This window comes from Trachinotus anak, unplaced genomic scaffold, assembly GCF_046630095.1.
Source record: "Trachinotus anak isolate AG129_WGS33_773 ecotype Australia unplaced genomic scaffold, CSIRO_AGI_Tana_v1 ptg000026l, whole genome shotgun sequence".
Classification (NCBI taxonomy): Eukaryota; Metazoa; Chordata; class Actinopteri; order Carangiformes; family Carangidae; genus Trachinotus; species Trachinotus anak.
This window is the reverse complement of record NW_027273877.1, coordinates 4,396,778-4,424,254: the sequence shown is the minus strand read 5'-3', so window position 1 is coordinate 4,424,254 and position 27,477 is coordinate 4,396,778. Positions and strand designations below refer to the sequence as shown.

At 41.0% G+C, this 27,477-nt stretch overlaps 2 protein-coding genes across 4 annotated transcripts in view; one reads left to right on the top strand and one right to left on the bottom strand.

Moving 5' to 3' along the window:
- Nucleotides 1-3,617: 3,617 nt before the first annotated feature.
- Nucleotides 3,618-9,084, bottom strand: aamp (angio-associated, migratory cell protein). Its single transcript, XM_071463808.1, has 11 exons — nt 8,768-9,084; nt 8,358-8,504; nt 8,150-8,269; nt 7,643-7,782; nt 7,113-7,257; nt 6,848-6,931; nt 6,487-6,602; nt 6,027-6,121; nt 5,332-5,422; nt 4,577-4,731; nt 3,618-4,410 (listed from the first exon to the last, which is right to left on the bottom strand). The coding sequence occupies exons 1-11, from the start codon at nt 8,856-8,858 to the stop codon at nt 4,335-4,337; spliced, it is 1,260 nt and encodes a 419-aa protein (XP_071319909.1). The 5' UTR covers nt 8,859-9,084; the 3' UTR covers nt 3,618-4,334.
- Nucleotides 9,085-9,114: 30 nt separating this feature from the next.
- The window catches only part of LOC139609369 (histone deacetylase 4-like), a 63,176-nt gene continuing 44,813 nt past the window's right edge, over nt 9,115-27,477 (top strand). The window contains exons 1-3 of one of the 3 annotated variants that reach the window (XM_071463801.1): nt 9,115-9,208; nt 10,159-10,269; nt 19,454-19,845. In XM_071463801.1, the coding sequence (XP_071319902.1) occupies nt 19,824-19,845 (22 nt within the window). In that variant the 5' untranslated portion in view covers nt 9,115-9,208; nt 10,159-10,269; nt 19,454-19,823. Of the gene's footprint in view, nt 9,209-10,158; nt 10,270-16,670; nt 17,031-19,453; nt 19,846-27,477 lie in introns of those variants that run through there. The other 2 variants (XM_071463802.1, XM_071463803.1) reach the window with 2 other exon arrangements.

The following is a 27,477-nucleotide window of genomic DNA, read 5'->3' as shown; positions in this document are numbered from 1 at the left end:
GTATCATAGATATTTATGATCTTCAACCAAAGGCTCGGTCAGATAATCAAGGAATGGCCATACGCAGTCTTCATCTCACAGGAAAGCATGTCTAAATTGAACAATAAAAATGTCTCTAAATCCTCAAAGCTAGAAATTAGGGTTGTAATTGCTTTTTCTTTTTTTCTTTTTTAGCCTTTTTGTGTGAAATATATGTTTTTTTTTGGTTGTATAACTATATAAATAAATAAGGAAACAAATGGATGAACAGAAATGAACTGTTATTTTACAATAATAGCCGAGCTGCTGTTTTTATTGCTGCTTACACTCAACCTTAGAGCCGCCTTTCATGTAATCGTGTTACATTTACTGTATGTTCTTTTCTGCTGTTAAAAGTCATTTCAGTAAATATGATGGCGCCAATGTACTTGACACTTTCTGTAAAGCGTGAGTCTCGGCCAAACCATACCCCCATGCAGGTTAAAACAAATCAAAGATGTATTCGCTCCTTTCATTTGGCCCTGTACTGCCCTAAACATATGCAAACAATATGTGTATGTCTGAATTCATAACAGCTGTCATGCACGTCTCATATTTAAACACAGCGTTGGATGGAAGGCCGGTGGTGACCTGCTTTGTTAGCCAAACACGGAAGACTCCTTCACTGATAGTTTGGAGCAGACCTGGTGCTGGCAGAGATGGACGAGCTCCAGTAAGATAATGGTTTTAAACAGAAACGTTCCTGAGCCGGAGAGCGTCTGGAAAGACACTACACAGGGAGGACAGGCTGGACATGAAACCACAACATCTTCACATTACAAAGGAGGAGATGGAGCATCTTAGCTTCCCTGGAACACCAGGCCCTGCACAACAGTAAATCAATGATCTAATCTGGTATATTTTTATACACAATGGAAAAATGAAATGTGATATGATTGATTAAAGGTGCAGGGAGTCATCTGCAGACTTCAGCTTGCAAAAGAATAGATACAATTTACACGTCTCTAAAATGGTTTCAACTAAAACGGAACTTTTTTTGAACTTTCTTCTATGTTGCAGGACTTTTGTATTAGACTCCATTAGCTTCAGCGACGTGTGCTTAATAAACTGGCAGCGTTTAATATTTCAAGTGTTTCAGGTCTTGTCTTTGTCTTTGAACAACAACAAAAAAAACTTCCACTGTTCATAATTTACTGCATTCGCTTTCAATGCTGACACTTGGATTTTTACTGACACAAGGTTTAAAATGTTTAGGCTTCAAAATTTTGGCACACATTAATTTTATATAGAAAAAAAATTGCATTTTGTGGTTTATTTAATGTAATGACATTTTGTGATCAGTAATTGTCCTGATCTCTGCACATGCTGTTTTCTCTCGTCTCAGTTTTCATGAAACAGATGTGTTGTTAATGTGTTTGTCGCTTGCCTCCTCTTCCTCCAGACGTGTTTACCTTGGCAGCGGCACCTGTCTCTCTCCGCTCAGCCGATTTGTTTGGCATCTGTTGTCAGCGGCCTGCAGAGAATATGAGTTGAAATTTAATAGATCAGGCTTTAGCCTCGTCAAGGTCTAAAGGTGATACTCCTTCAGGCCACTCCTAGCCTTTGTCTCCACTCAGGCTGACCTTTGAGGCTGAACACACTGCCGTGACAAATGAGGAAAATATCCTGCAGGTGTTATTTTCCCCTGATTGCCAGCTGAGCTCCTGTCCAGCTGTGTTGCTGCTGAAACACTGTTGGGTGATACACGTGTTTTACTGTGTGTCAGTTTTAAACCGCATATTTGCTCTCAAACTGCCGATTTCAGGAAAACATTGACTTCGTAAAAGGGTCAGTGAAGAAGAAATGTAGAATAATCCAACTGTGGAGTCACCTTGTTAAAATGACTCCGGACGAGAACTGAAATTTCATCGTCTGAAAAACAACCTATAAGACCGAGCAATGCTCACACAAAGTCTTCAAGATATGCAAAACCATGTTTGTGCATGCAAGCGTCTTACTGCCTGTTTGTGTGCGTTCGTGAGTTGTGCATGTACACATGTGCACCGTCGGGCACATACAATGACTGCGTGTGCTGAGAATCCAGGTATCCAAGGAAGAAGCACTTGTGCACAGGATACCAACTGACAGTTGTTTTTCCTGACTGTGGCGGACGGCCGAGAGGAGAGGAACCAGACGGCAGAAAAAAAAAAAACAAAACAACAATAGAGTTAGAGGAATAGAACAGGCTTTGGCCTTTAGAAAAATTGTAAGGAGGAGCTGGAAGGACTGTTGCAGTGGTGTTCGGAAGCCATAGGTTAGACTGAATCACAGGCAGTTTCCTTTGTTAAGTCAGCTTGGTTAAGTCTGGTCTTTATCAGGGTCTGAGTAACCAATCAAAGCTGCGACTGCTCATCCCTGAATCTCATATCCATTAATACGAGTAATTATACACTGGACTGTGAAGTATGCTTTGCAGTGAATCACTGCTGAGGTGTTTTTTTTTTCCACCAGAAGCAAACCAGTAATGTGCACCAGTGATGTGACCTTTACATTTAACAGGTTCTCTTCCTTAAGCACACACAGATACCAATGTATACGTGGGAAACGCAGTAATATGAACGCGCAGTGCATTCTGTATTAGTGCTCTGACGTAGCAACAAGCGACAAAGTGGCTGATGAGCTCATGCATTTCCTGATAATTTGAAACAAGGGTCAGAGCAGTAAAAGTCATGATGGGCTTTCTACCCACTCATAGAAAGTTTCCCAGATAGATCTCAAGAAGCAGTAATGAAGGAAAAACCATAAACACATCACTGACCACTCATTTCAAAGTAAAGGTCAGCCCAGTGTTTTGATGAACTGATTCATGCGATCAGGTTAGAGGTGAACATTTGAAAAGCTCTATGAAACTGACAGTAATCTCTGCATTACAGCTCTTCTGTTCTTAAAGCTCAAGGAAATTTCATATTATTTTACTGCATTTTGTCAGTTTTGGGCAGACATATTCAAAAAAAGATGCACATACATACTGTCTTAAGCATTTTATGTGTTTTCTTCGCCTGTGAAACTCAATTATACCTAAAAAAAAAAAAAAAAAACCAGGGCAGAGGACCGATCAAACTAATGTTTTCCAAACATGATCATGTTAAAAATATGTCTCTGGTTGGTCCATTTTAAAGGTTATTACCCAAAGTAGACAGATATAGTCATTGTAGAGAGGACACAGAACTATTTGGGCGTGCGTCAGCAAGTAATACTGTACTCACAACTCCCACAGTGGCAATTTCCTATCTTTAATCATATCTACGCTGTGGTTTTCGGAACATCTGCTTCCTTAAGGGTCCTGTCATCTCCAAACTGACTCATTTCCTTTCCTTACTCATATCTGATAAAACAGATAAAACCAGATCTGAGTTAAAACCGAATCAAATGATAGTCTAAACAAACCAAGACACCACTTGAATTCAGAAAGCTGTTGCACCAGGATGCATCTTTTTCCCAGCTTCCCACGTCACTATGATACACATAATGACCACTTTTGTCTGGAAGCATGAGCTAAACGGATATACACAGACAAAAATAGTATAAAAGTATACATTGTTTTCTCAGATTTTGACTGTAAGTGTTTTAATGGACATTAGTGAGAAACAACACAGGCCTTGGTTGAAAATGAATTTTAATAGTTACCTAGAAGGAGGTATATTATTTATTATTTTGTATTTACACTTAAGTTTACATGAACATTTAGTGAGATAATTTGACCGAACGATCTGTCCGAAAGCTGGAAGACCACACATGCCCTCAAAAGGAAAAACCGGGACTATGAGAAATGTAGTCCTGACATTTAGCGAAACAAAAAAATCCAATTATGGGAAAAAAAATAATCATCAAGACCAAAGGAAATTTTTATCTCGAAAACATTTTAGAGGACAGAACATTAAGTGCGATGTCGAAGACAGGACACTATAATGTATCATTCACTGTTTAGTCTCTTACAGAAACAGAGATACTTAAAAAGAAATGAGAACAGTTTGTTTTAAAGAATCACACTGGAAACTTCTGTGAAGACAAGAAGTTCTGCTCTCTGTCATTCAAACCAGACTATAAACTCCTCTTTTCTCTCAGTTACTTTGCTTAAATTGGCTTTAACGTCTGCCAATTAAGCTCCATTGAAGTACCGATGAACGCAGAAAGCAGCCCTGCTAAAGCAGGTCAGATAAGATGGTGAGACCACACAAGAGAGATTCTGAAATCCTGAAGAGAAGGGAAACATGTTCTCCGGTCAAAGAGAACAAAAAGTCTGATCAAGCCTATGTCTCTGCTGTTTCTCCAAAAATATTTCCGCTCTTCTTCTTCTTCTTCTCTTCCAGCTCGGTTTACCGGTCAGGTCTTTGGAGGCAGAAGACTTTCGCCTGATTGTCTCCTGAGGCGGTTATTGCGAGAGACGCCTCCCTGATAGGAGAGATTGAGAGAGACAGCCAGGATGAGATGAAGAGAGAAATCATATCAATCAAAGCATCAGACCTGCTGAAGTGTCCTTCAGCAAAGCATCTCGGTCTCTGCCGCTGCACAGTTTGACCTCAGGGAAATGTGGCGGGCGATAACCCATCTGTCGTACCTGTTTATGGCGAAGTCGAGGATCTCGGCAGTGTGGCCGCGGTACTCGGACACCATGTTGCCAGAACGAGCGTCCCATAAGCGCAGGGCTCCATCTAAACTGCAGGTGGACACCACAGAAGAAGACTCCTCCCACTGCAGGTGCACGATGCCAGCCTGGAGGAACAGGGAGAGTTTTAGGTGACAACAGCAGCAATCAACAGTTGACATTTCTATTTCTAAACCCATATTTCCTGACAGTCTCCATCTTATTTTTAGCATCTTTTGTCATCATTTACCTGGTTTGAAATGAAGCTAACAATGCTAACGTTGACTAGAGACTTGTATTAGTGGCTTGAAAGTGCAGGATCTTTGTGGCTTCAGCCCAAATATGGACACAGAATTTTTATTTTTTTCCCCATTTCTAGAATTGATTTATGATTTGTGTGTTAGTTTTTCTTCATGTCTCACTTCATTTCTCACGAAGCTGAGGACTGAGGGAAACTTGCGCCACACTGTCCACTGATCAGCAACTTGCTTCCTTAACGGGATGTTCTCCTTCAGGTGTCTCTGTATGTTTATGCTAAACGCAACATTAACTCAACTGGACCTCCCTGACGGCACCAGAAGTGGTTGCTAGGAGATTTGTGATATAACTGCAAAGCCCCCGTGAAGTATATATAGTTAAGACAAGTGAGAATGCATGGCGGCGTGCATGGGGAACTAAACTAAACATGCATGTGCACATAAACCCTCCCTCTTTCTGCTGCCGGTTACCTCGTGTTGGCACCTGTGCCTCAGGACCTGTGTCGAGAGGTCATATATGGCCAGAGTCCCGTCTAGGTACGCCACAGCTACGAGAGGCAGGCTGGAGAGGACAGGAGACAGGAAAACGTTTCAGGAACTGAAGCAGAGCTGAGAAACTGATAAGATTCAAACCTAAGATTTGTACAGCTGTACGAGTTCATATTTTTAGCCTACCAGGTCAGTTTTTCTTATCAAGGGATTCAAATAAAACAGCAAACACTTGCTCCTCTTGCCCTGATCTAGAGCTAATGACACTTGAGCTACACATCTACGAACAGCTTTTATAAGCACTAAATTGCCTTTTTTATACTCTGAATTGTGATGAAGCATTACAGATGCTTGGTTTAGAAAAATACAGCCTTGTTCATCACACACCAACGCTTCAGGACTTCAGGAAATAAAATAGGTGACAGATGAGTTCCTGATTCAAGTTCCTAATTCAGCTGTGATCTACATAACCATTAATTCTGTTAAATCAGACATACAGCTAGGAGCCCAGACGAGGTTAGGCTTATTTTGTCAGACCAAAAATTCAGCATTTGATTTGTGGTCATACGAGGCAGAAAAAAAGTGGAAAAACAAAGTAGCTGTATGAAGACCTTGTGTTTTCTGAAGAAACTGTGCAGGTCTTCTTAACTACGCTGGGCTGACTTTACACAACTCACATGTTACAGAATCCCACAGATTCGACAGAGTTGGAGTCTTCCTCGTCCTTCGATCCTTTCGCTTTGCCTCCCTCCACAGAGAATGCTCCAACCACCTTCACACACACACACACACACACACACACACACACACACACACACACACACACACACACAATACAACAAAGAAGATATTGTCTTAAAAAGAATACAAAACCAACAGGACAATGATTCCAGGGTGCAACATTTGTCAGGGCTAATCCTACTGTAGCACTAATATATATATATGTTGATATCGTGTTTGCGGAGCTGTGATTTCGTTTTACTATATTCTCTGCTTTGCTATATGTTTAATCATTTGTGTGTAATAAGCAAACGTGTCTTAGTCTTTATCATACTAATTATAATAATCCCTAAATACACCTGCATAATATGCAACACAAGCCTGTATTTCCTCTCATTGTGTTGTCATGACACCCACCTTGCCCGTGGTGGTGTTGATGAGCTTGGCGCAGCCGTCCACTGAACCCGTCAGCACCAGAGAGCCGTCCTTGTTGCACGCCAGGCAGGTCAGCGCCCCCTGGTGTCCTTCCTGACCTGTCAAAGACAAAACATTTCCCCCACTTACAGACATGTGTTGAACATGATGATCAGTATATGCACATCAGAACGCTTTATATTGTCTAACCGCTTTAATGTCAGAGTTAAAGACCGTGATATTTGGGACATAACCTCTTGTGTGGTCTCTCTATGAAGTCACCTACATGATAGAAACCTACCTAAAGCATCAGATGTAAAAGTAACAGCAGGATGAGGCTACAGGGTAGAGATGCCAGACTCACCTTTGATGACGTGGATGGCGTTGCCCTGCTTCAAATCCCACACACGGACTGTCCCATCCTCATAACCCACTACAGCCCGTTTACCTGCGGCCAAATAAAAACATATACACACTTAAATACACACAGAAGGTTAAACTACCCTATTTCTAATTACACATTTAACACATTGTTCTGGATTTTAAATGTTGCTATGTGGCCTTTAATGGTACTTTTAACTCCTGTGAAGAATCCCTGTGACTTTAGGTCTTGTTTCCTCATCTCTCACCGTCAGGCAGGACTTTTCCGCTGGTGGCCTGGCATGCAGAACTCTGGAAGGTTTTACAGTCTCCTGAAGGGATCTTCCACATCCACACGTTGCCGTCGTCTGTTCCCGCCAGCAGCACCGGAGCGCAGGGATGCCACTCCAACCACTGAGGAGGAAGCAGGGCAGACGGCCACGAATTAAAAGCTACTTTACACACCGATCACATCCCTCTGATTTCCACTGCTGTTTTCTACCAATGGCAAACGAGCTGGTCTTGTAATTATGATGGGTTGTGTGCCTTGTTTAAGAGCAACTCAGCAGTCGTGGTTGAGTAAAGGGAGAAATGTCTGATCACTCACTTCCACCGTGAGACCACAAATTCTCAGCCTGAGCGGTCATCCTCTCTTGTTTCCTCATAAATTCCTTCAGTCCCAATAAAAGACTTTACAAGTGCTTACAGATGCACAAACTAAACAGACACACATTCAGGCTGATGCAGTGTTTTTGGATTAGACTCTTAAACACACGGTCCCTGCACCGAAGCCCTTTACCTCCAGATCTCCCACTTCGAAAGACCAGATCTCCTCTTTGGTTTCCACTTTCCAAACTTTAATCATGCCGCTCATGTCACCGGAAGCCACCAGCTTGGAGTCGTGGCTGAACACGGCACATGTCACAGAGTCTTTGTGACCTGTGGAGAATAAAGGAGAAGTCATAGGAAAACTTTAAAAGCTGCTTATTTTGATGAAAAAACAGGTTCAGTTTTCTAGCACAGATTAACCCTTACAGTTCAGATTATGTTCCCACTCTTATCAAACAGCACCACAGAAGGCTTGGCAGAGGGCTGAGTGTTTCATTAAGATGGCTAAGTATGAAATGTGTATCTTAATATCTACATCTGCTATTTTGATACTTGACTACTTTGCTGTGGAAACGGCAACTTGTTCTCTTAATCCTCTTTTACATCAAGGTAGCTTTGGGCTTTGGAGTGATGGTTAGAGTTATACTCCATGTACACTTTGTCTAACCACAGGCTTCAGTCTGCCATGAACACTCACCTGTGCACTCCATCAGGACCTCTCCATCGCTCACCCTCCAAACATAGGCCTTGTCATCCTGTCCTCCTGTCACAGCCAAACTATTTGTCACAGGATCCAAACTCACGCAAAACACTGAGCCTGGACAAAAGAAGGGAGGACCAAATCAAACTTTTGGCAGACTGAAGTTGTTTGATAGTAGCAGCACAAATGTGATACACGCTTTTACCAGTGTGTTTGGAGAAGGTGAGCTCGCTGTCATCCTGCTCTGACTCAGCTTCCATCTCATCCTCCGTCTCCCAGCCTTCATTGTCATCATCATCTGCGTTTCCAGCATCTTCAAAGTCAACGTCCTCCAAGTCATTAGCCAAATCATCTTATAGAGACAGAGAAAGACAGAAAATTAATCAACACTGAGTGGAAAGTGGTGATTATAGCGTCCCTTCAGCTGGAAAACAAATCATCAGCTACGCCCTGAACTTCTCTAAGAAATGAAATGTCAATTATGGATCAAGTTGATTGACCTTTTCTGTCTAATTACAGTTACCAAAAACAAATATAAACAACACAGGCACTGGTTATCACAGGTGAACATTGCCAAAGGTGATCACAGGAGTTGTACACAATTTTTCTACCCACCAGGGCCTTGCTCTGCCTCGTTTAGGTCGATTACTTCAATAATTTCCTCATCTCCGTGGAGCTCAATCGCATTTTCCTCCGTGTTGTCCATGCTGTTAGCGGGCTACAAGCTAGTAAAACAACCGAAAAGCAACCGTGCGAGAAAACCTAGCTAACCGGACTTTAGGCTACCACACTTTCAGCTACTTACAGAGTCAAGACGTGGAGTGAATAGTTAAACAAATGTCGCTTTTAATGTTTTGTGAATTTACGTGAGGAGTAGTTACATGTCAGAGCAACTGCCTCTCCATGTTTTCTTCACATGTTGCGGCAGCTGGGAGACACAGACGCACAATGATGACGACAGAAACATAGTTCCGCCTTTGCCGTTGTTTACCGTTGGGTCCACAAGATGGCGGTCTTATACAAAAAAGAGCACATCACGAAGAGCTCAAAAATACGGTATGACCAGTTTTAAAGTGTGTTTTAATAGCTGGAGCTGATGTCTAAAGATGCTTCAACCTCTCATAGCTTTTTTGTCATTAATAGTAAACTAAAATATTTTTGTATAAACCTTTTGTTTTCTAGGTCTCATATAAAAAACCGCTAATACTATTACATGGTGGAGGTAAAAAGTAGGAATACCACGGTGTAGAAATGCTACAAGTAAAAGTTCTACATTCAAAACTGTATTTTAGTAAATGTATGAACGTATTAACATCAAAATATACTAAAAATACCAGGAGTAAAAGTAAAAAAATGATGTGGAAGCATCACTAACGCTGCACTTCGTAAAGGTGGAGCTAATTTTAACTTCTGTAATACATCATACTTTATTAGTTGATCATATTTTGTAATTATAGTCTGCAAAGGAACTAAAGAAGTCAAATAAATGTAGTGGAGTAAAATGAACCATATCTTCCTCTGAAATGCAGTTGGTTTATGAGCATAAAGTAACATAACTATGTAAAGTAGGGCCAACAAGTATAGACAGCATCAACATCATCATACAGATGATGTTTTGGGTGTTTTTTCGTGCTGGTTTATTTTTGTATTTTCTCCAGGAAGCAAAAGTCCTTACATGTGCAAGAATGCCTTGGTCAGTTACTCTCTCCTGAAATATAATCATGAAGAGTTCCTCATTGTGTGTAACACGCTCCTCTCTGTCTGATTGTGATCATTCTTTTCTCCTACAAAGTGATTATGTTCTGCTCATTCTTGTTATAACAGATATTTGGCATCGTTCCCTTCCACTCATTCATTCCCTGCATGTTTAACACTCATGCTCATTCATTTCTCTGCAGTGAGCTGTTGACTGATTCAGTTCAGACACTTATGAATCATCATTATCCGGCTTCACCACTGATCAGTATAGTGTCACAAAACTGTAATTTACATGTCTTTTATTACAGGAGCAAAGGTGGAGCAACGCACTGTGTTGTTTCAAACTTGAAAAGATGTACCTGCTTTGACGCCTTCCATTTTCGTTCCATTATTGAGACCACTGGAGTCCATAAATCACAGTAAGTGTACAGCAAGGAAGCAAATAAGGAGAGATTTCATACACAGCTAGTGTTATATTTTTGAGTGCTCTACTTAAATTTAATTATTTTTTATTTCACTTCATCTTTAAGTGCTACTACATCCCATGAATAAAAAAACGTTCTGCTTGGTCAATGAAACTGATGCTATCTTTGAATTTTAACCTGCAATTGTCTAATTTATATAAATTAAGAAAATAGTTACAATAAGTTCAGTTCTTTGCTCTTCTACTACTGTCTGACCTTTGACCTCTGTGTGCAGAGGGAATAAAAGGGGAAGGCACAGATCTGACAGCCCATACAGTTGTTCATATCAATATATGTATTCATTAAACTGCAGTAATCCACTGAAATAACAATAAGCTAAGCAGTAATAAATTTTAAAAGTAGCTCTCCTCTCTTTTTAACCCCTCCATCAAACATCCCCAGGCCAGAGATATTTTACAAACACTTAACACAGTTTGTCTACATCAGGTTCTTTGGTTGAGATTTTATGTCTCTCGCTATATGCTGCTGGCTGGGCTCACAGACTGCATGCCCAAATAAGTTTTACTGGCTGCTGGGGCCCTCCATTTCAAACCTTCCCTGGAAAAATACAACCATCTCATGATGTGGTGAGATGTGGAAACATCAGGGTGTACGTTATTTAGGCGTTTTAAATCTGCAGTGAGTGAGAGATTTATAAACTCTCCGTTTGGTCATGAGAAACGCTGGAAGAGGCTGTTGAACTTTAACTCTGGAAAGTTAGATGACATTAGTTACGATGCTGGTTACAGCCGCTTTATTTCATCAATCTATTTCTGCAGTCCATCGTTTTTTCTGGCTGTTGTGCTGGCAAAGGACTTCATTCAGCTCCTAGTCACATAAGTTAAATTTGGGCATATGAATCACGTTTTGTGACATTTTTACTAGAGTGGGTAGCCGTTGATTTTGCAGGATGATACAAACTGATCCAAGAGCTGATATTTTCCCATATAATTAAATTAAGTCATTTTCATACCAAAACATGGCAAGTAGTCACTGTTTTCCCTAGAAAAAGCCTTTCATACAGAAGTTAGTCCATCATGAGACACTCACAGTCATTAAAACCCAGACTTAGGAAATTCTTTCAGGCTTAGCAGCTCCTTAAGGCAGTGTGGTCCACAAATAAAATTCAGAAAATGTCTCCAAAAATAAAAATAAAAATTGACTGGTCACATCAAAGATTGTCAACATGGCTGAATAAAGACAGAGAAGGCGCCTTAATCTTCCTCACAGAGCATTGACTGTATATACGGTCTCTGGTTGGGAGTTACGGGAAAAAGCATACAGTATGTAACCGTGAACATGAGTTGGTTTGACCTTGTGATTCAGTCCTCAACCATGAAATGTAACGAAACCTCACTCACGGGTAAAAGTAAATTATTTCACCCCTCTCAGTTAATTAGTTTGTCTTTTCCTGTGTTCTTAGAAAATCTTGTGAGGTTTTAAACTGTATTTCCATAAAATTTTGGTCACAGATTGTTTGAATTAGCAGGTTTTTGGTTGTGAACTTTCCGGACTCTAACGTTAGCAGTGGTGCAAATTCACTCAAGTGCTGTACTTGCACCACATTGTTCTACTTTACACTTCCACTTCACCACACTTCTGTGGGAAATATTGTAGTTTTTACTCCACTACATTGATCTAGAAGCCAGTGGTTTACAATCTTTTTGGCTCCTTTTTCTTACTCAAAGAAGTAAAACTATCCAATACTTCCAGCAGATATAAAATTAATCCAGATTTGCTTTAACCTATTGCACATTTTAAGATGATAAGAACGATGCCTGTGGGCGTAGCAGCTAAGCACTGGTGGAGGTTTTCTTGTTCCGAGAGCTTTCCAGTTCGGTTTTGTCTTAGTCTTCTCAATCTGCCTATTTTTACCCAGGCGCTCTGGAAAAGCACATTGGGTGGGCTTCTCTCTGCCGTCATCAGGAGAGCAGAGACCAGGGGCGACCCGTCATAACAACATTTCTCGGTTTATCACTCCTGCAAGCTGGTTTGTGTCTGAAAAGCAGGACACTCCAGGGTGCTGCTACTTTATAGGCACACACACATGGAAACACACACTATGCCTGACCAGGACATGGGGGCATATTCATCTACTTTGCCTGTGTGTGTGCTGCACATGCACCTTTAAACACGCTCTCACACACACACACACACACATGCACGTACACACAAACAGTATCAGTAATAAGGCCTGGGAGCTGTTGCTGTGTGAGAGGTAATTACTCCATGCAGCTCAGCGAGGCTTTGATGGAAAGTTTTAGACTAACTGGCTCGACTGTAAGAAGCCTTGACTCTGCTTCTTTTTAACAAGAACTCTTTATGGCTCCTTTTTGCTCTCTTTTCTCTCTTAAACACTACAGTTTCATGGCACCCTGGAAAGGTTTTATGTCTCGTTTCTAAATAAGCGCAAACTAACATTGTAGAAAAGGGCTTAATTCACATAATCCCATTGATTCATTTTGGAGGCTGTTACTGCACGGTTCCATCACATGCTGTCAAATGCACTGTGAGATGTTTAGACATGTTTTCTTTCTTGGTGGCAAAGCAAAGCCTCTTTATGACGCTGAGGTCTGCCTCCTTTGTCTGCACACTGCATCTAACTCATGTGGGACGGTGTTGGGTGAGACGACAGCTTCCCTTCTGAAACCACTAACAGCCAGTTCTGTGTGTATTGCAAGTGGTCTGGTCCACAGCCTGTGTGTGATGTGTCTGCTGTGGTAGCAGAACGGTAGTTTGCGCAGGCCCTACACGCTCGCCTGTTGACTTTCTAGCCTGATTTGTGCTCCTCTTCCAGCCGCTGGCCAAAAACATGGGGTATTTTTGGAACATCATTACTCAGGATCCGTGTTTTTAGCCAGAGCCATGTAAGGTACTTTGGCACAGATGCTTTTAAAGGCATCATACTCCAAATAAGAAGACTTATATGAAACTCACAATGGCAATAAACCTGAAGTGGAAGGAGGTGATGGCTACTCCACTGGATGCAGAATAGTTAAACTAACATAATCAGCGATTTGGCAAACCCGAGTGATGTTCACTGAATTGCAAATGTGCTGCTCCGGGCAATATAAGCCAATCTAATCCCTGCTTTGACATCACTGCTCTGGACACACTCACTCACACACACACATATACACACATTTGAGTGTTTTATGCATGTCTGCGTCAGCAAAAGCCCTTAGAGAAAACAATACAGATGCAGATGTCCAAGAGCAATTTGTGCTCCCTGACAGCACGAGTAAAAAGTCTCTGAAACAGTGACGTAGATAAAATCTTTCTGAAAATAATGAGAGAATTGTTTAAGTTGCTTATCAATTTGCAATTTATCTGCAAAGAATCATAGAAACATAAGTCTTCACATTAAGAACATATTTCATAACTTTTTATTGGTTACATTTGCCAAGAAACAGCAACAATTAACAACAAAGTGTTTAGTTTTTATTTATTTATTTATTTTTTAGCCACATTAGCACTGTCCACCACTGTAGACTGAAATATCTCTACAACTAGTGCATTGATTGGCATTAAATTTACTGCAGACACTACTTGTACTCATAGGATGAATCCTAAAAACTTTGGTGATCCACTGACCTTTTCTCTTGCATAAACATGAGGTTGACATTTGTGGTTTATAAGTGCTGATTTTGTACAGTGCAGAATTCAGCACAGATATTCTTCCTGTTCCCCTCAGGATGAATTACAACAAGTTTGTTGATCCCTTAGCTTTTCATCTGGTCAAAAATGTTGACTCTGTTCAATAAAAAATTCCCATCAGCCTCAGCTGTACTTCCTGTTTGGTACTAATGAACTGCGGTTAGCATGCTAACAGGCTCAACATTATACGTAACATTAGTATGGTAGCATACTGTAATTGACATTGTGAGCATGTTAGCATGCTGATGTTAGCATATAGCTTAAAGTTCTGCTGTTCATAAAAGTTGCTAACATGTTATGTTCTATTAGCCTTTGTCTTTTCTGACAAGTTTTCAGTGCAGGTTTGGTAGTTTGCATTTAGTCACTGTCATAGCTTTAGCATTTTTGCTAAAGGAGGAAATAGTTTTAAAGGTAGAAATGATTAGTTTTGAGGGCAGGTCCTCACAATCTAAACCAAAATAAGCACTAGAAACAACATCATGAATTCTGTTTTTTGAAGTGGTATTCCCCCATTAAATTATTTAAAATGAATGGATGTAAACAGAAGGAATTTAAAGGGCCCATGCCCTCTCAGATGTGTTTTTTTAATGTTTGTATTTATACACAGCAAACACAGAGGAAGACGGTTTGCAGTCACACAGCTCTGAGGTTTTAGCCCTAAAGAGCTTACTCAAGCACAACATCAGATGCCTCCAAGACAGACTGCCTTACGTAACCGATGCTCCGTAACTCATCCACAGAAATTATAATCCTCTGTTGCTATGGATACGGCTGTCCCAGCCGGCTTCCCTTGTACTCTAAATGAGGAGCGACCTCGATTAATAAATCCAAGTTGTCGGCAAGCAGCACAAAGCTAGGACCGATTTGAGAATCATTTTAAAAGAGAGGTCTCTTGGTGTTAGTGACAGCGGTGACAGTGACAGACAGAAGGTCAGGGCTCATGAAAGCAGCAAAGCATCTGCCCTGCTGAGGCGTCCTTGAGCAAGATGAGGAATTGCTGGTGGACTCTGACCTCTGATGGTATTTGCCTTCATGCAGCAGGAATTTAAAGTAATGACTAAAAGGTGACTGTCTTGAATAAACGGTTGACATAGATAGAAAGTGAAAGTAACATTTTCCTCTCAGCTAACAAAAATATTTCAAATGATGCTGAGGAGGAACTTTATGTGTTCATTGTTTGTCAAAGCTTTTTTTTCCCCCTTTGCTGAATGGCACCCTGGCATAAATGTGGGCAGTGATGAAGCTCAGTCATGTTTCAACAACTTCCTCTCTTTGGTGTGTTGGTTCATCCAGGGCCAGAATCTAATCCTTCCTAAATTTCACTGTGAACTTCACTGAGCCGTCAAAGGAGCCTGGGGGTATGAAAGAGAGGAACCAGAGAGAGCAGCCTTAACTCATAGTAGAGCTGTGTCGTCTGACTACACTTCGTGAATAATACCTCTGTGTCCTCATGCAGATGTAGCTGATATACAAACTGGTTAGCATATTCCAGTAATCAAGTCAGCTAAACCAGGCAGTGCTGTTGCACTTTTGCCTGTGGGTGGCTGCTGAGATGCAAAATCAAATATAAAGTAATGGAAATAAAAGCATATTGGATTAGAGAAGGCAGTGGGGAAGGCGTTTCATGTTGCAATGAGCGAGAATTGGATAAAAATGTTTGTTTCATTTTGCCATTACTGGTTATGGAAAATGTTGAATAATGGAAGGAAGATTAGCAAGGTTATAGATCTGAGGCAGCAAACTGCTCTCAGTCATTGATAATTACATCACAAATGCTGTAATGTGAAATGTGCATTATTTTATTGGTTAATAACATAATTATTTTGTTGTTGGGCTTATCACTGGCTTCTATAAATACACATCTATAGATTAATATCAGTTTTACATTGCAGTACATTTGCAATAAAATCACTGCAGGAGCTTTTGTCATGACAGGAGATTTAACACATCATATAGGTGTTTTTGGTGAAACTGATACAAAAATCAATTTTAGAGTACATAATATAAGATATATAATCTATTGGACTACTGCAGGAATATTCTGGCAATGTAATGACAATGCAGCAGATAAACCCATCATAAATTAGGATAAGATTATAACAAACACATCACTGACACACACAGACCATCTGTAAATGATGTGTAACTATGTTATGGGGATCTAAAAGTTGGGGAAAAGTTGTAATGAACTCACTATTAACACAAAATACAGGATAATATGAATAATGTGGCATGATTTAAACAAGAGATAAAATCCAGTAAATTAGGATAGATGTTTTATAAACTCGCTATGTAGTTGCACTATAATAACACTATAATGATGCCGGAAAAATTTATTATTGTGCACCTCAGACATACATGCTACTATATGGATATAACAGAGCAATTACAGGAGATTGAAAACACCATAAAGTGTGATAAAGTTATTAAAAAATGAAGTATTGACAACATTAGACTCAGGAACTGCATGTTGGGATATTACAGTAATATTTCTGACAATACAGACCACGCCCAGAGTCTTTTTTTCCTTATAAATGACACTGCCATAATCACAACCTTTCACACACACACACACACACACACATATCCCGCTGCATGCTAGTAGATCATCACATTTTCATCGGGCTAACCCCGCCTCTGGTAAATGCAGGGGCGCTCCATGTGACGCTGCTGGGGCTGTAACAAAAATCCAGTATGGCGGAATCTGTCAGGAGATGATTTTTTTTTTTTGCTCCCCCCCCCCCTTACACCTCCTGGCGCTGAGAAAAACCCCACAGTCTAACATGGGAGAGAAATAAAAGCCCTGTGGGACACATGCAGGGACGGCTGGCCTGCTCCTGGCCCTCGTAGGTGAGCTGCTGGTGTGTTCGAGTCCTCTCGGGATGAATGTGTAGCCGAGCTGCGCCGCTTTGATGTTGATATTCAGGCAGGGATGCGATGCACAGACAGGATTCATCAAAACAATGTCCGGCTGAAGTTTTCACTCCGCTCCGCTTCCACTTCGGCTTCCCGGTTGTTTTTTCACGGCTGCTGTTAAACCCGAGCCGTGCCTAAATCTGGTAGGAGTGATTTCACATCTTAAAACCATGCAGCTAAGATTTTCCGGACGGTTTATTGCACTGTAGCGGGCGGGAAGTGTGCGGGGGGGGGGGGAATGGACGGGCGATGTTTATTATGCCGATTGTTGCTGAGCTATTTTTAGTGCACAGCCGAGCCTTGGGCTTTAATGCAACATACACTTTGTCAACACGTCCCTGTAGCCGTATAGACGTGTTATAGACGAGAAAAATGCGTAAAACGAAGGTACAGGCCTGCGTAAGTGTGTGTTTGAGTGTGTGTGAATGGTTCGGGATGGGCGGTGGTAATTCTCTGCATGCGTCAATCCTTTTTTTTTTTTGTGAATGGGGGCGTACGGGTTGTTGGAGCTGTTAAAGCTACATCAAAACAGCATATTAGAGCCGCTTTAAAGTGTGGCTAAGCTCACGAAACGCTTTGCAGCAGCAAATATTAGTCAGACATGCTCTGTTTTTGTCGGTAGGTGTGTTTGGGAGTTTGAGTTTGGGCTGGAGTGCAGGGTGAGGCTAACTGAGTGTACCCACCTTTTTTGAGACAGTCATTTAGCAGCCAGTGTTGTAATTAATGCAAGTTGTTTGCTTATAGGATGTTACTTGATGCATGGGTGGAGAAATACAGCTATCTTTTTTTATTCTCCACTGTAACTCTGGTTTAAACCTATTTTCCAAGTCTGTGTTTTTATTATTTCTTCACTTTGGGCTTCAGGGCTTGTCTCCCCAGATCTGTCACCCTGCATCAAGCAAGCTCATTTTAGGGACAATGGCCTAGGACCCCCCCCCCCCCCCCCCCCACACACACACACTCACCCCTCCTGAGACAGATGAGATGCCCTGGGAGAATGGTGTTGCATGAAGCCCCCCTGGAGTGTCAGCTACACACGCGTTCATAACCTCCACCCGCCCCTCCTTGCCTTGCTTTTCCATCACAAAGCGCAGGAGTGCGTGCACTGTGCAGTGACCGACTTTTTTTAGGGCAATTTGTCCTGCGGCTGTACTGTCTGGCTCTCTTGTCTTGAGACCCACCCCCCTAAATGCGCGCACACACACACACACACACACGCACTCACACACACACACACACACACACACACACATGCATCCATCCTGCTACTGAGGACCTCTGAGACCTCTGCCAACACACACACAAGGGCGTGAGCAAGCACACTACCCCCCATGCCTACGCCGCGCCCCCTCCCCACCCATCCACCCACCTCGTCCTCGGGCAGTTTTACCCCTTTCTATTTGTGGTGGTAAAGTCGACTTGATGCTTTGGGCTCAAGCCGTGATTACATCTGACACTCCTGCTCCAGGCTCAAGGAATTCAGGCTATCCTCTGAAAACAAAGAAAAGAACAATCATTTATTTCCAGAAACAACAAATCGACCAATCACTTACTTCCAAAAACAAAGAAAAGAGCATCTGTTCCTAAAACAAACAGAAGAACCAGAGGTTTCTGTTGTGTCAAATTCATGTTCATGAAACTAATGGGACTTTTCCACCCATGTCTAGAGTGAAAGTAATACATCTTACTTTTTCCATATTATTTCTTAATCTTGGAGCACCCTAGTCAAAAAGAAACTATGTCTGGAACAAGCAATTTATTGCCCTATTGGTTTACAGCTTCATGCAGTGTAAGCACGAGGTCGAACTTGAGGTCGCGTTTAGTTTTCGATGGTGGCCTTGGATAAGCGTGGAAACTGTATTTTACTGTTTTTAAAAAGCGGTATTCTATAATTGGCCAGAAAGAAAAAAACATAAATATACACCTTAAAAATGTTAAAGAAAATAAATACTCAGTTTTAAGTGATACTTTCTACTGTCTAATCTCATAGGATGATGTTTAAAGTCTGTGGTTTCTTATTTTGGTACACAGTTTCCATTTAAATAATCTATTTTTGTGTCTGTATTGAAAAACTATTTTATCAAGTATAATGCTTGGTTTTACACATTTAAAACTGAAATGTAATTTCTTTGATGGACTTGAAACTGCCAGAGTTCTTCAAACAATTACAGACGGCCAAGCCATGTTGGCTCTGTGCTGTAAGTGGAATCCAAGACTTCAGTCAACAGTTGTCTCCAAATTAATGTCACTGAAAAATCAATACTATAAATGGAAACTCGAGCTGTGTGTGCGAGACATTAATAGGGACACACCTATCCAGCCTTTTCTGTCCTGATACAGATTCTGATCCTTCAGCTCAGGCAGTGACACAACCTGATATCTTTTTCACAAATTTAAAATCTACATTCTTCTTTTTATGAAATGAAACCATTAAAAATAAAAGCCTTCAAATATCAGATGAAAACTGGTATTACCACATAAGAAACTAGAGATTATTCTTTAAGAAACTAGAGGTTATTCTTTCAAGAAAAATAATGATATGGTGCTTTTTATTCCTCTCTGTTAGGTTGGTACTGGTGCAAGACATCGAGCTGCGGCTCTGATTGGAGTAACCAAATCAAAAGCCTCATGGGGATTGGCTGCTGCTGGACGTCTGCTTCCTGTTTCCAGCCTTAAGGGATTCTTGAGGGAGCGTCCTGAGTGTTGGATCAGCCTGAAAACACACACACACACACACACACACACACACACACACACACACACACACACACACCCATCATCCACATCCAGAGTTTTGGCAGGATAAATCCTGTAAATCACATCTGCATTTACACAAACACACACACACACAAACACACATCTCCTCTGCAATACACAAACTGAGCTGGGTGCTCACTCGCTCTACTGCGTGACTGTACCTGACTGACCAGTCAGCGATGACATCACACACCCACCAAGGTAAGAGCTTTGTCACTGCTATTACACATGTTTGTTTTGAACCAAGTGAAAATTAAAAAGACACAGTTCGGATAAAGGTACAATATCATAGTTTTTTGGCGTCATTTAAAGTCTTATGTAACCTCAAATAGCAAAGGTTAGACCGATGCACCCAGCTGATATCCACAGTTTAGAAAAAAAAGGTCTAAATCTACTGTTTGGTTACATTTGGGTTGTTCATTCATGTTTTTGGAAGGTGGAGTTCGTCTTCTTAATTTAAGAAGCAGCTAATTGTAGTGAAGATTTTTTGCATCCCAGGATGTTTTAAATTCTGGGGGAAACTAACTGCTTGTGGGAAGTCGACACAAAAATGATCCAAGTGAAAGTTTCAGTGCACATCTACCAGTGTAGGATAAAAATATAAGAGATTAAGTTGAAAAAAAAAATCAATTTTCTTGTAAGGAGGGTTTTAAAAGCAACAGAGAGGCAGACAGTCTGAAATTTTAGCAGCATCTTCTCGGCGTCTGCACCGAAGAAACAGCGATCCATCACTGCTGCATGCTGGGAATCTTCAATGGAGTTGGTAACTGTCGTGTGGAGTAATGAGAATTTAGCTCCTCAGTACAGTCACATTAAGGGAAATCTCTGTGCTGCTACATCTGCCGCGCTGATATATATGAAGATTTTGATTAGGAACACAGACAGATAGCTGCTCACTAAAATGCAATAAAACATTTTAATCTGGGCTTATGGCTGTTAATTTGCCTGATTCAATATGAAAGTGCTCCAGAGGGCGAGGGGGGAAAAAAAAAAAGCCCACAACACCCACTCATTAAGAGAGTCTGCTTTCCTCTTTGACACCTAATCAAGCTCAGTTTAGAAGCTTTGGCTCCTGTTTTAGCGAGCTGATAAATAATTCGGTAAGCAGCTAGCAGATGAAAAGGTTAGCTTCCTGTCTAGGTCGTTGTGGTACCTGACAGTGTCGACCATGTTTGCTTTGTACACCTGGGAGTGTGTGCACTATAAATACCACAGCCGAGCTAACCACCGGGTCCCAAGGGATATGAACGGGCTGCAACCTCAGTCGGCGCCCTCAGCCCTCCAACATCTCCATCACTGACACACTGAAGTGGGTGGTGGGGATATATGTGACTCTGGTGCACACGTGTATGCCGTTTACTGCAGACCTACCTCCCAGAGATGACATCTTGCCGTGGTGTCAGCTCACTTTACCAAGCCTATTATATTGTTAGATCAACCTTGGATTAGTGCGGCTCAGCAGCAGTCATTAGATAGCCCTTTCTAATTCCTCCACACATTCACTCGGCTCCATCACAGCCAACGCTGGCAAATGAGTTTTGACGCTGACATCCGCACAGTGACATGTTAAATAGTCAAAAATAAGCGTTGATGCTCTTTTAGTTTTCTGGGAAACTTCCATTCTTTGTCTTGAGTGTAGAAGAATAAAAGAAAATAAAACCAGTCAGAGAAATTTGAATAAATATATACAATATATATAATATATACTATAAAATATCCAATTGAGCTAATTTGCTAATTTGCTATTTAATTTTCAGGTTATATATTTTTAGAAATGTCTCAAAAATAAAATTCAACCAGACATCCAGATTTTGAACTCATTTAGTAATACATTTTATTTAGTATTTATTTACATACAGTTCTCTTGGGTGCACATGGTTTTGAAAGGTTTTGAGATATATTTATTATGTTTAAATTCAAGGCTGTTAATTTGTTTCTGGGCTGTCAGTTTTTAGAAATGTCTTAAAAATGATATCAAACTGTTCATGCAGACGGTCACAGTTATCCCCTAATTTCTTTCTGAGCTCATTAAACAGAAGTATTTTAATTAAGGGGGTCTTGAAAGCTTTGAGAAGTCCTAAGATAGAGTTATGATATCTAAAATTATGGCTGTGAATGGACTTGAAGTTGGAGTAGTTTACATCATTAAGTTTTAATTTATTAGTCTTACACTTCTATGAAGGGGACTCTCAAGGAAATGGTTAAAATTGAAGCTGCAGAGATTGAAATATCCTGACTTCTAGTCTCTAGTGTGGATCCAGCACTGGACCCCACATTTCCCTCAAAGTGTAAACTGAACTTCATGTGCGAAAATGGCAGATCAATAACTGCTTTTATTTTCTATAATTTTGTGCAATAAAACAGTTCCTCTATCATTATTTTATCACAATACGATTGTGTTGGAACAGTGATATTGAATCAATGCCCAGGTCTGAACACAGCCAAGGCAGGAAACTTCATTCTTTTCTGCCCATTGGCTGCAGCAGCCGGCAGCAGATAAACTAACCAGCTCCTGTCAAAATATAACAAGATTTAGCCATTTTTAAATTCCCACCCTGCTCTCTGCTGCCTCTCATCCCCACAGTTGGCTTCCCACTGGAGGGGCCTACCCAGGATCTCCCTCATGTTAACTCACCTCTCACCAAAACAAGACTAGCTGTGATCTTTTCGTGTGAGTCCGGGAGAGACTACTCATACCTGCAGCTGCTGTTTCTCACTGTCTTGTTTGCCTCTGAAAAGCCTTCAGAGGAGACAATCTCGGCCCTCAGAGCGCTGCCAAGTGTGGGCGTCAATTTGAGGTGTTGCTTCTCTTGTTTGAATGACAGCTTAGAGACAGTCTTGTTGGATGTCGGCGCACAGAGAGAGACAGAAACAGGCAGCCAAGACGCATTTAAAGACATGAAATGTGAAGAATGTGCAGCATTCTGGCCTTGTGGCGCTTGTCAGGCTCGTCCTGTGGCTTCTTTTTTCACTGAAATGTTGATGGTGGGGAAGTGAGAATGTGCAGGGTGAGGAATCTGTTCTGTTTTATGAAATGCCTCAGTTTGATTTTTCTCTCATAACTGTCCTTTTCAGAAATAGATATGAAGACATTGATCCATTGGCTTCAGGTTGCATCAGGATCGTCTGCTACTGCCACTGTTAAATTGAATTTGTTTTACATTGAGTGCAATTAGACAACATTGGCTTTGTTCTCAGGGTGAACAATGAAACTTTCAGATCCACAGCTTTGTTGTACTCTGTATTTGCAGTGTAATTCAAAGCTGCCAACTTTTTTTTTTTTTCTGAGCTTGCTTTGCACTTATTTCCAATCATCTCCCAGAGTGTGTGTGTCTGTGTTCACCCTCATGCAGCAGCTCTGGCGGGTGTTTTGCGAGCGTGCCTGCCTGCTTGTGTGCCATTTTTGTAATCTGTAAATGAGCTTACCAGCACGCGTGTTTTTGATCCAGGACTTACTCATTTTCTTTATTACAGCAGCAGTGGGATTTTTAGATTAAATATCATTTACCATAAATCTCTTCCTAGAAAAGTGAAATGCTTTGTCGGGTTTATGGTTCCCAGAACAAAAGGGGGTCAGGCTGATAAGGCCTGCACATTAGTCTTTTTGCGGGTGTTTCTGCAAAGAGCCGTGACAGAGTGTTTGCACAGGAGTGATTACTCTGTGTACCGAAAGCTTTAGCATATTAGCCGACGGCATTTGTTTTACGCTTGTGCTTAGCATTGAGCTAACATGTCGTCCATATTTGGTTGAACAGGGTGGTTTCCGTCTGATTTGCACTCGTCGATAGCAGTTAGGCCAAATATGGAGTTAAAAACTAACGCAGGCTTCAGCGCATAAACAGATTTAAATCATAAGCAAAAATTGTAGGCTAACGATCAGTCGAAGAACCCAGAAATTTATATTAAGTGCTCAAATCACGGTAGCTTAGAAGCCAAATAACACATTTGTTGTGTTTCTCTGGTTACCACCAGTTTAATTTTTGTTCGTTCTTGTTTGGTCAGTATCTTTTGTAAAAGTACTGCACTCATATAGCTCTTTTCTTCTCTTGTCGAACACTCAAAGCGTTTTACACTATGGGCCACATTCACACACACTCATACATTGATGGGACAGTCATCAGAGGAAATTTTGGGGTTTAGTATCCTGCCCAAGAGGACCGGGGGAGCTGGTTCATCTTGAGCTTTTTTCTCATAATTTTCTGGGGCACTTCTGTGGTTGTTGTCTCATGCTGAGGACCCTTATCAGTTCCTGTGATACTCTTGGTTTCTGCCTATCCAGATAGAAAGGGAGACTGCGGCAGACCACATTTGTGTGGGTTTAGACCACATCCAAGCAAAAAAGAAGGACAGTGACAAGAACAAATGCAAGCTAATAACATACAGATGGCTGGATGTTAAGGAGAATCTAAGGAAATAAGCGTGGAAACATAATGAATGCGGGCGCTTCCATACGGGACACAAGTCACGAATGATTGAATAAAAAGGAAAATGGTTTGAATCATCTGCTTTGACCAGATCTCGACTCAAGTGAAAACCTCTGGGAGATGTCAGAGCGACATGTCAGACAGCGCTCTCCACCACCATCATCAAAAGGCAACAATGGCGTCCATCTCTTCCACAGTTCAGAGACTTGGACAATCAGTGACGATGACCACTCAAGCTGTTATAGTGTGTTATTAAGACACTTTAGAGCCACACACACAGTGGTTCAGGACACACCACTGTCTCATTAACCAGCATCAATGATTGTTAACTCAACCAACAATTTGAACGCATTTGCTCCTCAGATCGATTACATTGACGACTTGATTGCTACTTCTGTCCGTTCGCCCTTCAAGTGATATCCCATGACGTGGCAAATCTCTGTTGCACTTTTATGTTGTATTTCCTTTTAATCAAAAATTTTTTTTAACTTGATTGCACACGATTCTTTATTGTGAACCACACAGAGACCCACTTCCTGTCAGATGCTCTGCTGTGAGTGTGGTGCAACTGTGAGTGAAAATGAACAGATAAGTTTGAAAAGAGCATCCGGCGTCCTGAGGTGTTAGTGTCTTCTTAAAGAGGGAAGGTGATGCCACTCGCTGCCAAGGATTTGTTTTTTATCTGCCTTAGTCAGAAGTGCACCGGCTTTCCAGGAAAGTCTGCAGTGTTTACCACTGGAGCAAGAACTGGGTCTGCACATGAGTCATACACACACACACACACAGAGGCCAGTAAGTGGTTGGTAAGTAAGTGCCAGGTATAGTAAGTGATTATTTGTGAATGAGAGATTTGAACTGTACAATATTATATGCAAAAAATTTAAAAATTAACATCTTCCACGAACACAAATCAAAAGCATGTCTACAGCAGGATATAAACTGCACTCAGATGAGATTTTTACTGCTTTATTTTGCTGTGTCTGTGTGGGTGTGAGCACCTTTTATGGCTCTGAACTGGTGAACTTGACACAGTGCTCCTTTTCCTCGAAGGCTCAGCAGTATCTAGGTTACAAGCGCAACAGCTTCTATATGGCTTTGAAGCACAACAAAAACAGTGAGGGAAATAAAATAAAGTAAAATAAACACTAATGAGCTGGGTCAGGATCTTCCATCATTTTAGCTTGAACCCAAGATTAGATAAGACATTTCATGCCTTCATCACCTGTAGATCACCTGCATATACAGATTTATGACTTATTCAAACGTGTCAAGTTTTGTTTGTATTAGTCAAGATTTGATTGACGCACGCAGGAAATACAGTTATTTTTGTGCACCTGACAGTCTCCATGATAATATTTTAATTACCTGCAGTTTCTTTACTCTGTTGGTTTTGGTTTCTTAGCACAAATACAAATACAAAATATAGAGTATGAGCTGACACTCACGCTTGTATGGCCACATGTTTTTAAGAGTTTATTTCCTGGTCAGTGATTTGACGGTAAGATATGAAAACACAAACTCGCACCAGTGCATATGCAAATAGTGAGTATACAACCGTTCAAAGGCAGAGAGCAGTAACTACGTTTAGACAAAGAATGGTTAAAGGTTATAAGGTTGGGTGGCCAGCCGTGCAACAGACAGATAATTATCTAATATGTGCTTTAAAGTGCATATAGCTACTATATGACTAAAGGCCAAATATATGCATTTTGTTTATTGGCCTCTAAAGAAAATTGTCATGGACATAGATCCTAAGTCCACGCTGCCTCTGCACAATCTTCATGGTGAAGGAAAACATAATGTGTATTTTCAACTTTTCTGTCCATTTGAGTAAATCTATTAGATGCGACTTTCTCACCAGCTAACGCTAGCGCTATCTTAACGTAGCCTTTGATTTCGCTGTTTGGCAACTTCTTGGCTATAAGTCATGGCAAACTTAAGTGGTAAAACATGTCAAAAATTAAATTCTGGTCTTAACTCATGTCTTCATGTTTCACAGACCTATTCAGTTCAATTCAAACCTTTATTTATACAGGGAAAGCCATTGAGAACAAGCGCTCTTTTTCAAGGACACCCTGAAACAAAATATACAATATAAGAAATAATAACCCAGAATAATACCACTCTCATGTCTGTATGGTATGGTATGACTACTGATTATTGTCTGTGTGTGTAATTGTGACTTCACTTTTAATGTCTGATCAGTACAGAGTTTTGGCAGGGATGTCAAGGGACTGCCGCTGACGTAAACAGTACTAAAGACAGGGTAGTGACACACGTGTATGTTCCCTGATGTTAGGTTGCTTCCCTTGCTGTTGTGGGAAAATTGACATAAGGGACTGAGAACGTACTGCACAGTAGCAGCATGCATTTACTGACAAATAGACACAGTTTTTAACTGATGACACCTTTAAGAGTTGTGTCTCATACTGTAGGTGTCATAGTGTTAAACGCTCGCACCCTGATGGTCTTGGATTGAATTCTCTGCTCCTGCTGTGTTGTGCCCGCCTGTTGTCACTGTCCTATCTAAAGTGTTGATTAAAAAAAAATCCCATAGGCAGTGTCTAGCTTTCTCTCTCCGGGTTCTCATACTTTAAAGGTAATTGTTGTCGTGATGAAAATCTAATCTTGTAGGTTTATTAGGGCAAGTTCTAATAAAACTCAGGCTCCCGCACTATTACCCTGCTGCTTGTATTTACTTTTATAATAAATGGTAGAGACTGAAAAACATTTTCTCTCAGGGATGTATTTTTTTTTCTCTTTAGGATTTTGAATTGTCATTTTTGCCAACCAGCAGCTTTGGATGCTAATCTCCCCAGAATAATTTGATGGCCCATTTTTGCCTCATGTGGACCATCTCTGGGTCTGAAGCCTATCTTTGATAAACATTGCAGCACAGTACACACACAGATCTCTGGATGGCTATAAGTCTATATTATGGATTTACTTTTTATTACACCTGCCAGATACCATTAACAGGGCAGCAGTGGCGAAGAGATTTAAGGAACAGACCTGGGACAGGAAGATCACTGGCTGGTGAATGAGGAGCACATTCCCTTTCCCCAGTAAGAGTAAGTGAGGAAACTGAGGTGCCCTTGAGCAAGACACGTAATTCATAACTGGTCCAATAGAGCTGCCACAGTAAGGCGGTGTTGTTGTGTTGCACATGCCAGATATACTGTGAAAAACGAAGCTTCCTAATCAGTCATCTTTTCAAAAGTTTAGAATAAAGTAAAATAAAAGTAAAAGCCTCTCTGCAGTGGTTGTATATAGAGATGTGAATATGAGGCCAAAGTGTATAGGTGGTTCGTGCATTAAATCTACATTTCTCTCATCCTACTTTCAATTCTAGACCCATTCAGCGACCCCTTTTCATCCTCCTCTCCAAATGCATGCAATCACACATCAG

Coding starts and splice junctions, on each gene's coding strand:
- aamp (XM_071463808.1), bottom strand. CDS start 8,858: ATGGACAACACGGAGGAAAATGCGATTGAGCTCCACGGAGATGAGGAA. Junction 6,603..6,847: donor CGCCATCCACGTCATCAAAG/GTGAGTCTGGCA, acceptor TGTCTTTGACAG/GTCAGGAAGGACACCAGGGG. Junction 4,732..5,331: donor GGCACAGGTGCCAACACGAG/GTAACCGGCAGC, acceptor CTGTTCCTCCAG/GCTGGCATCGTGCACCTGCA.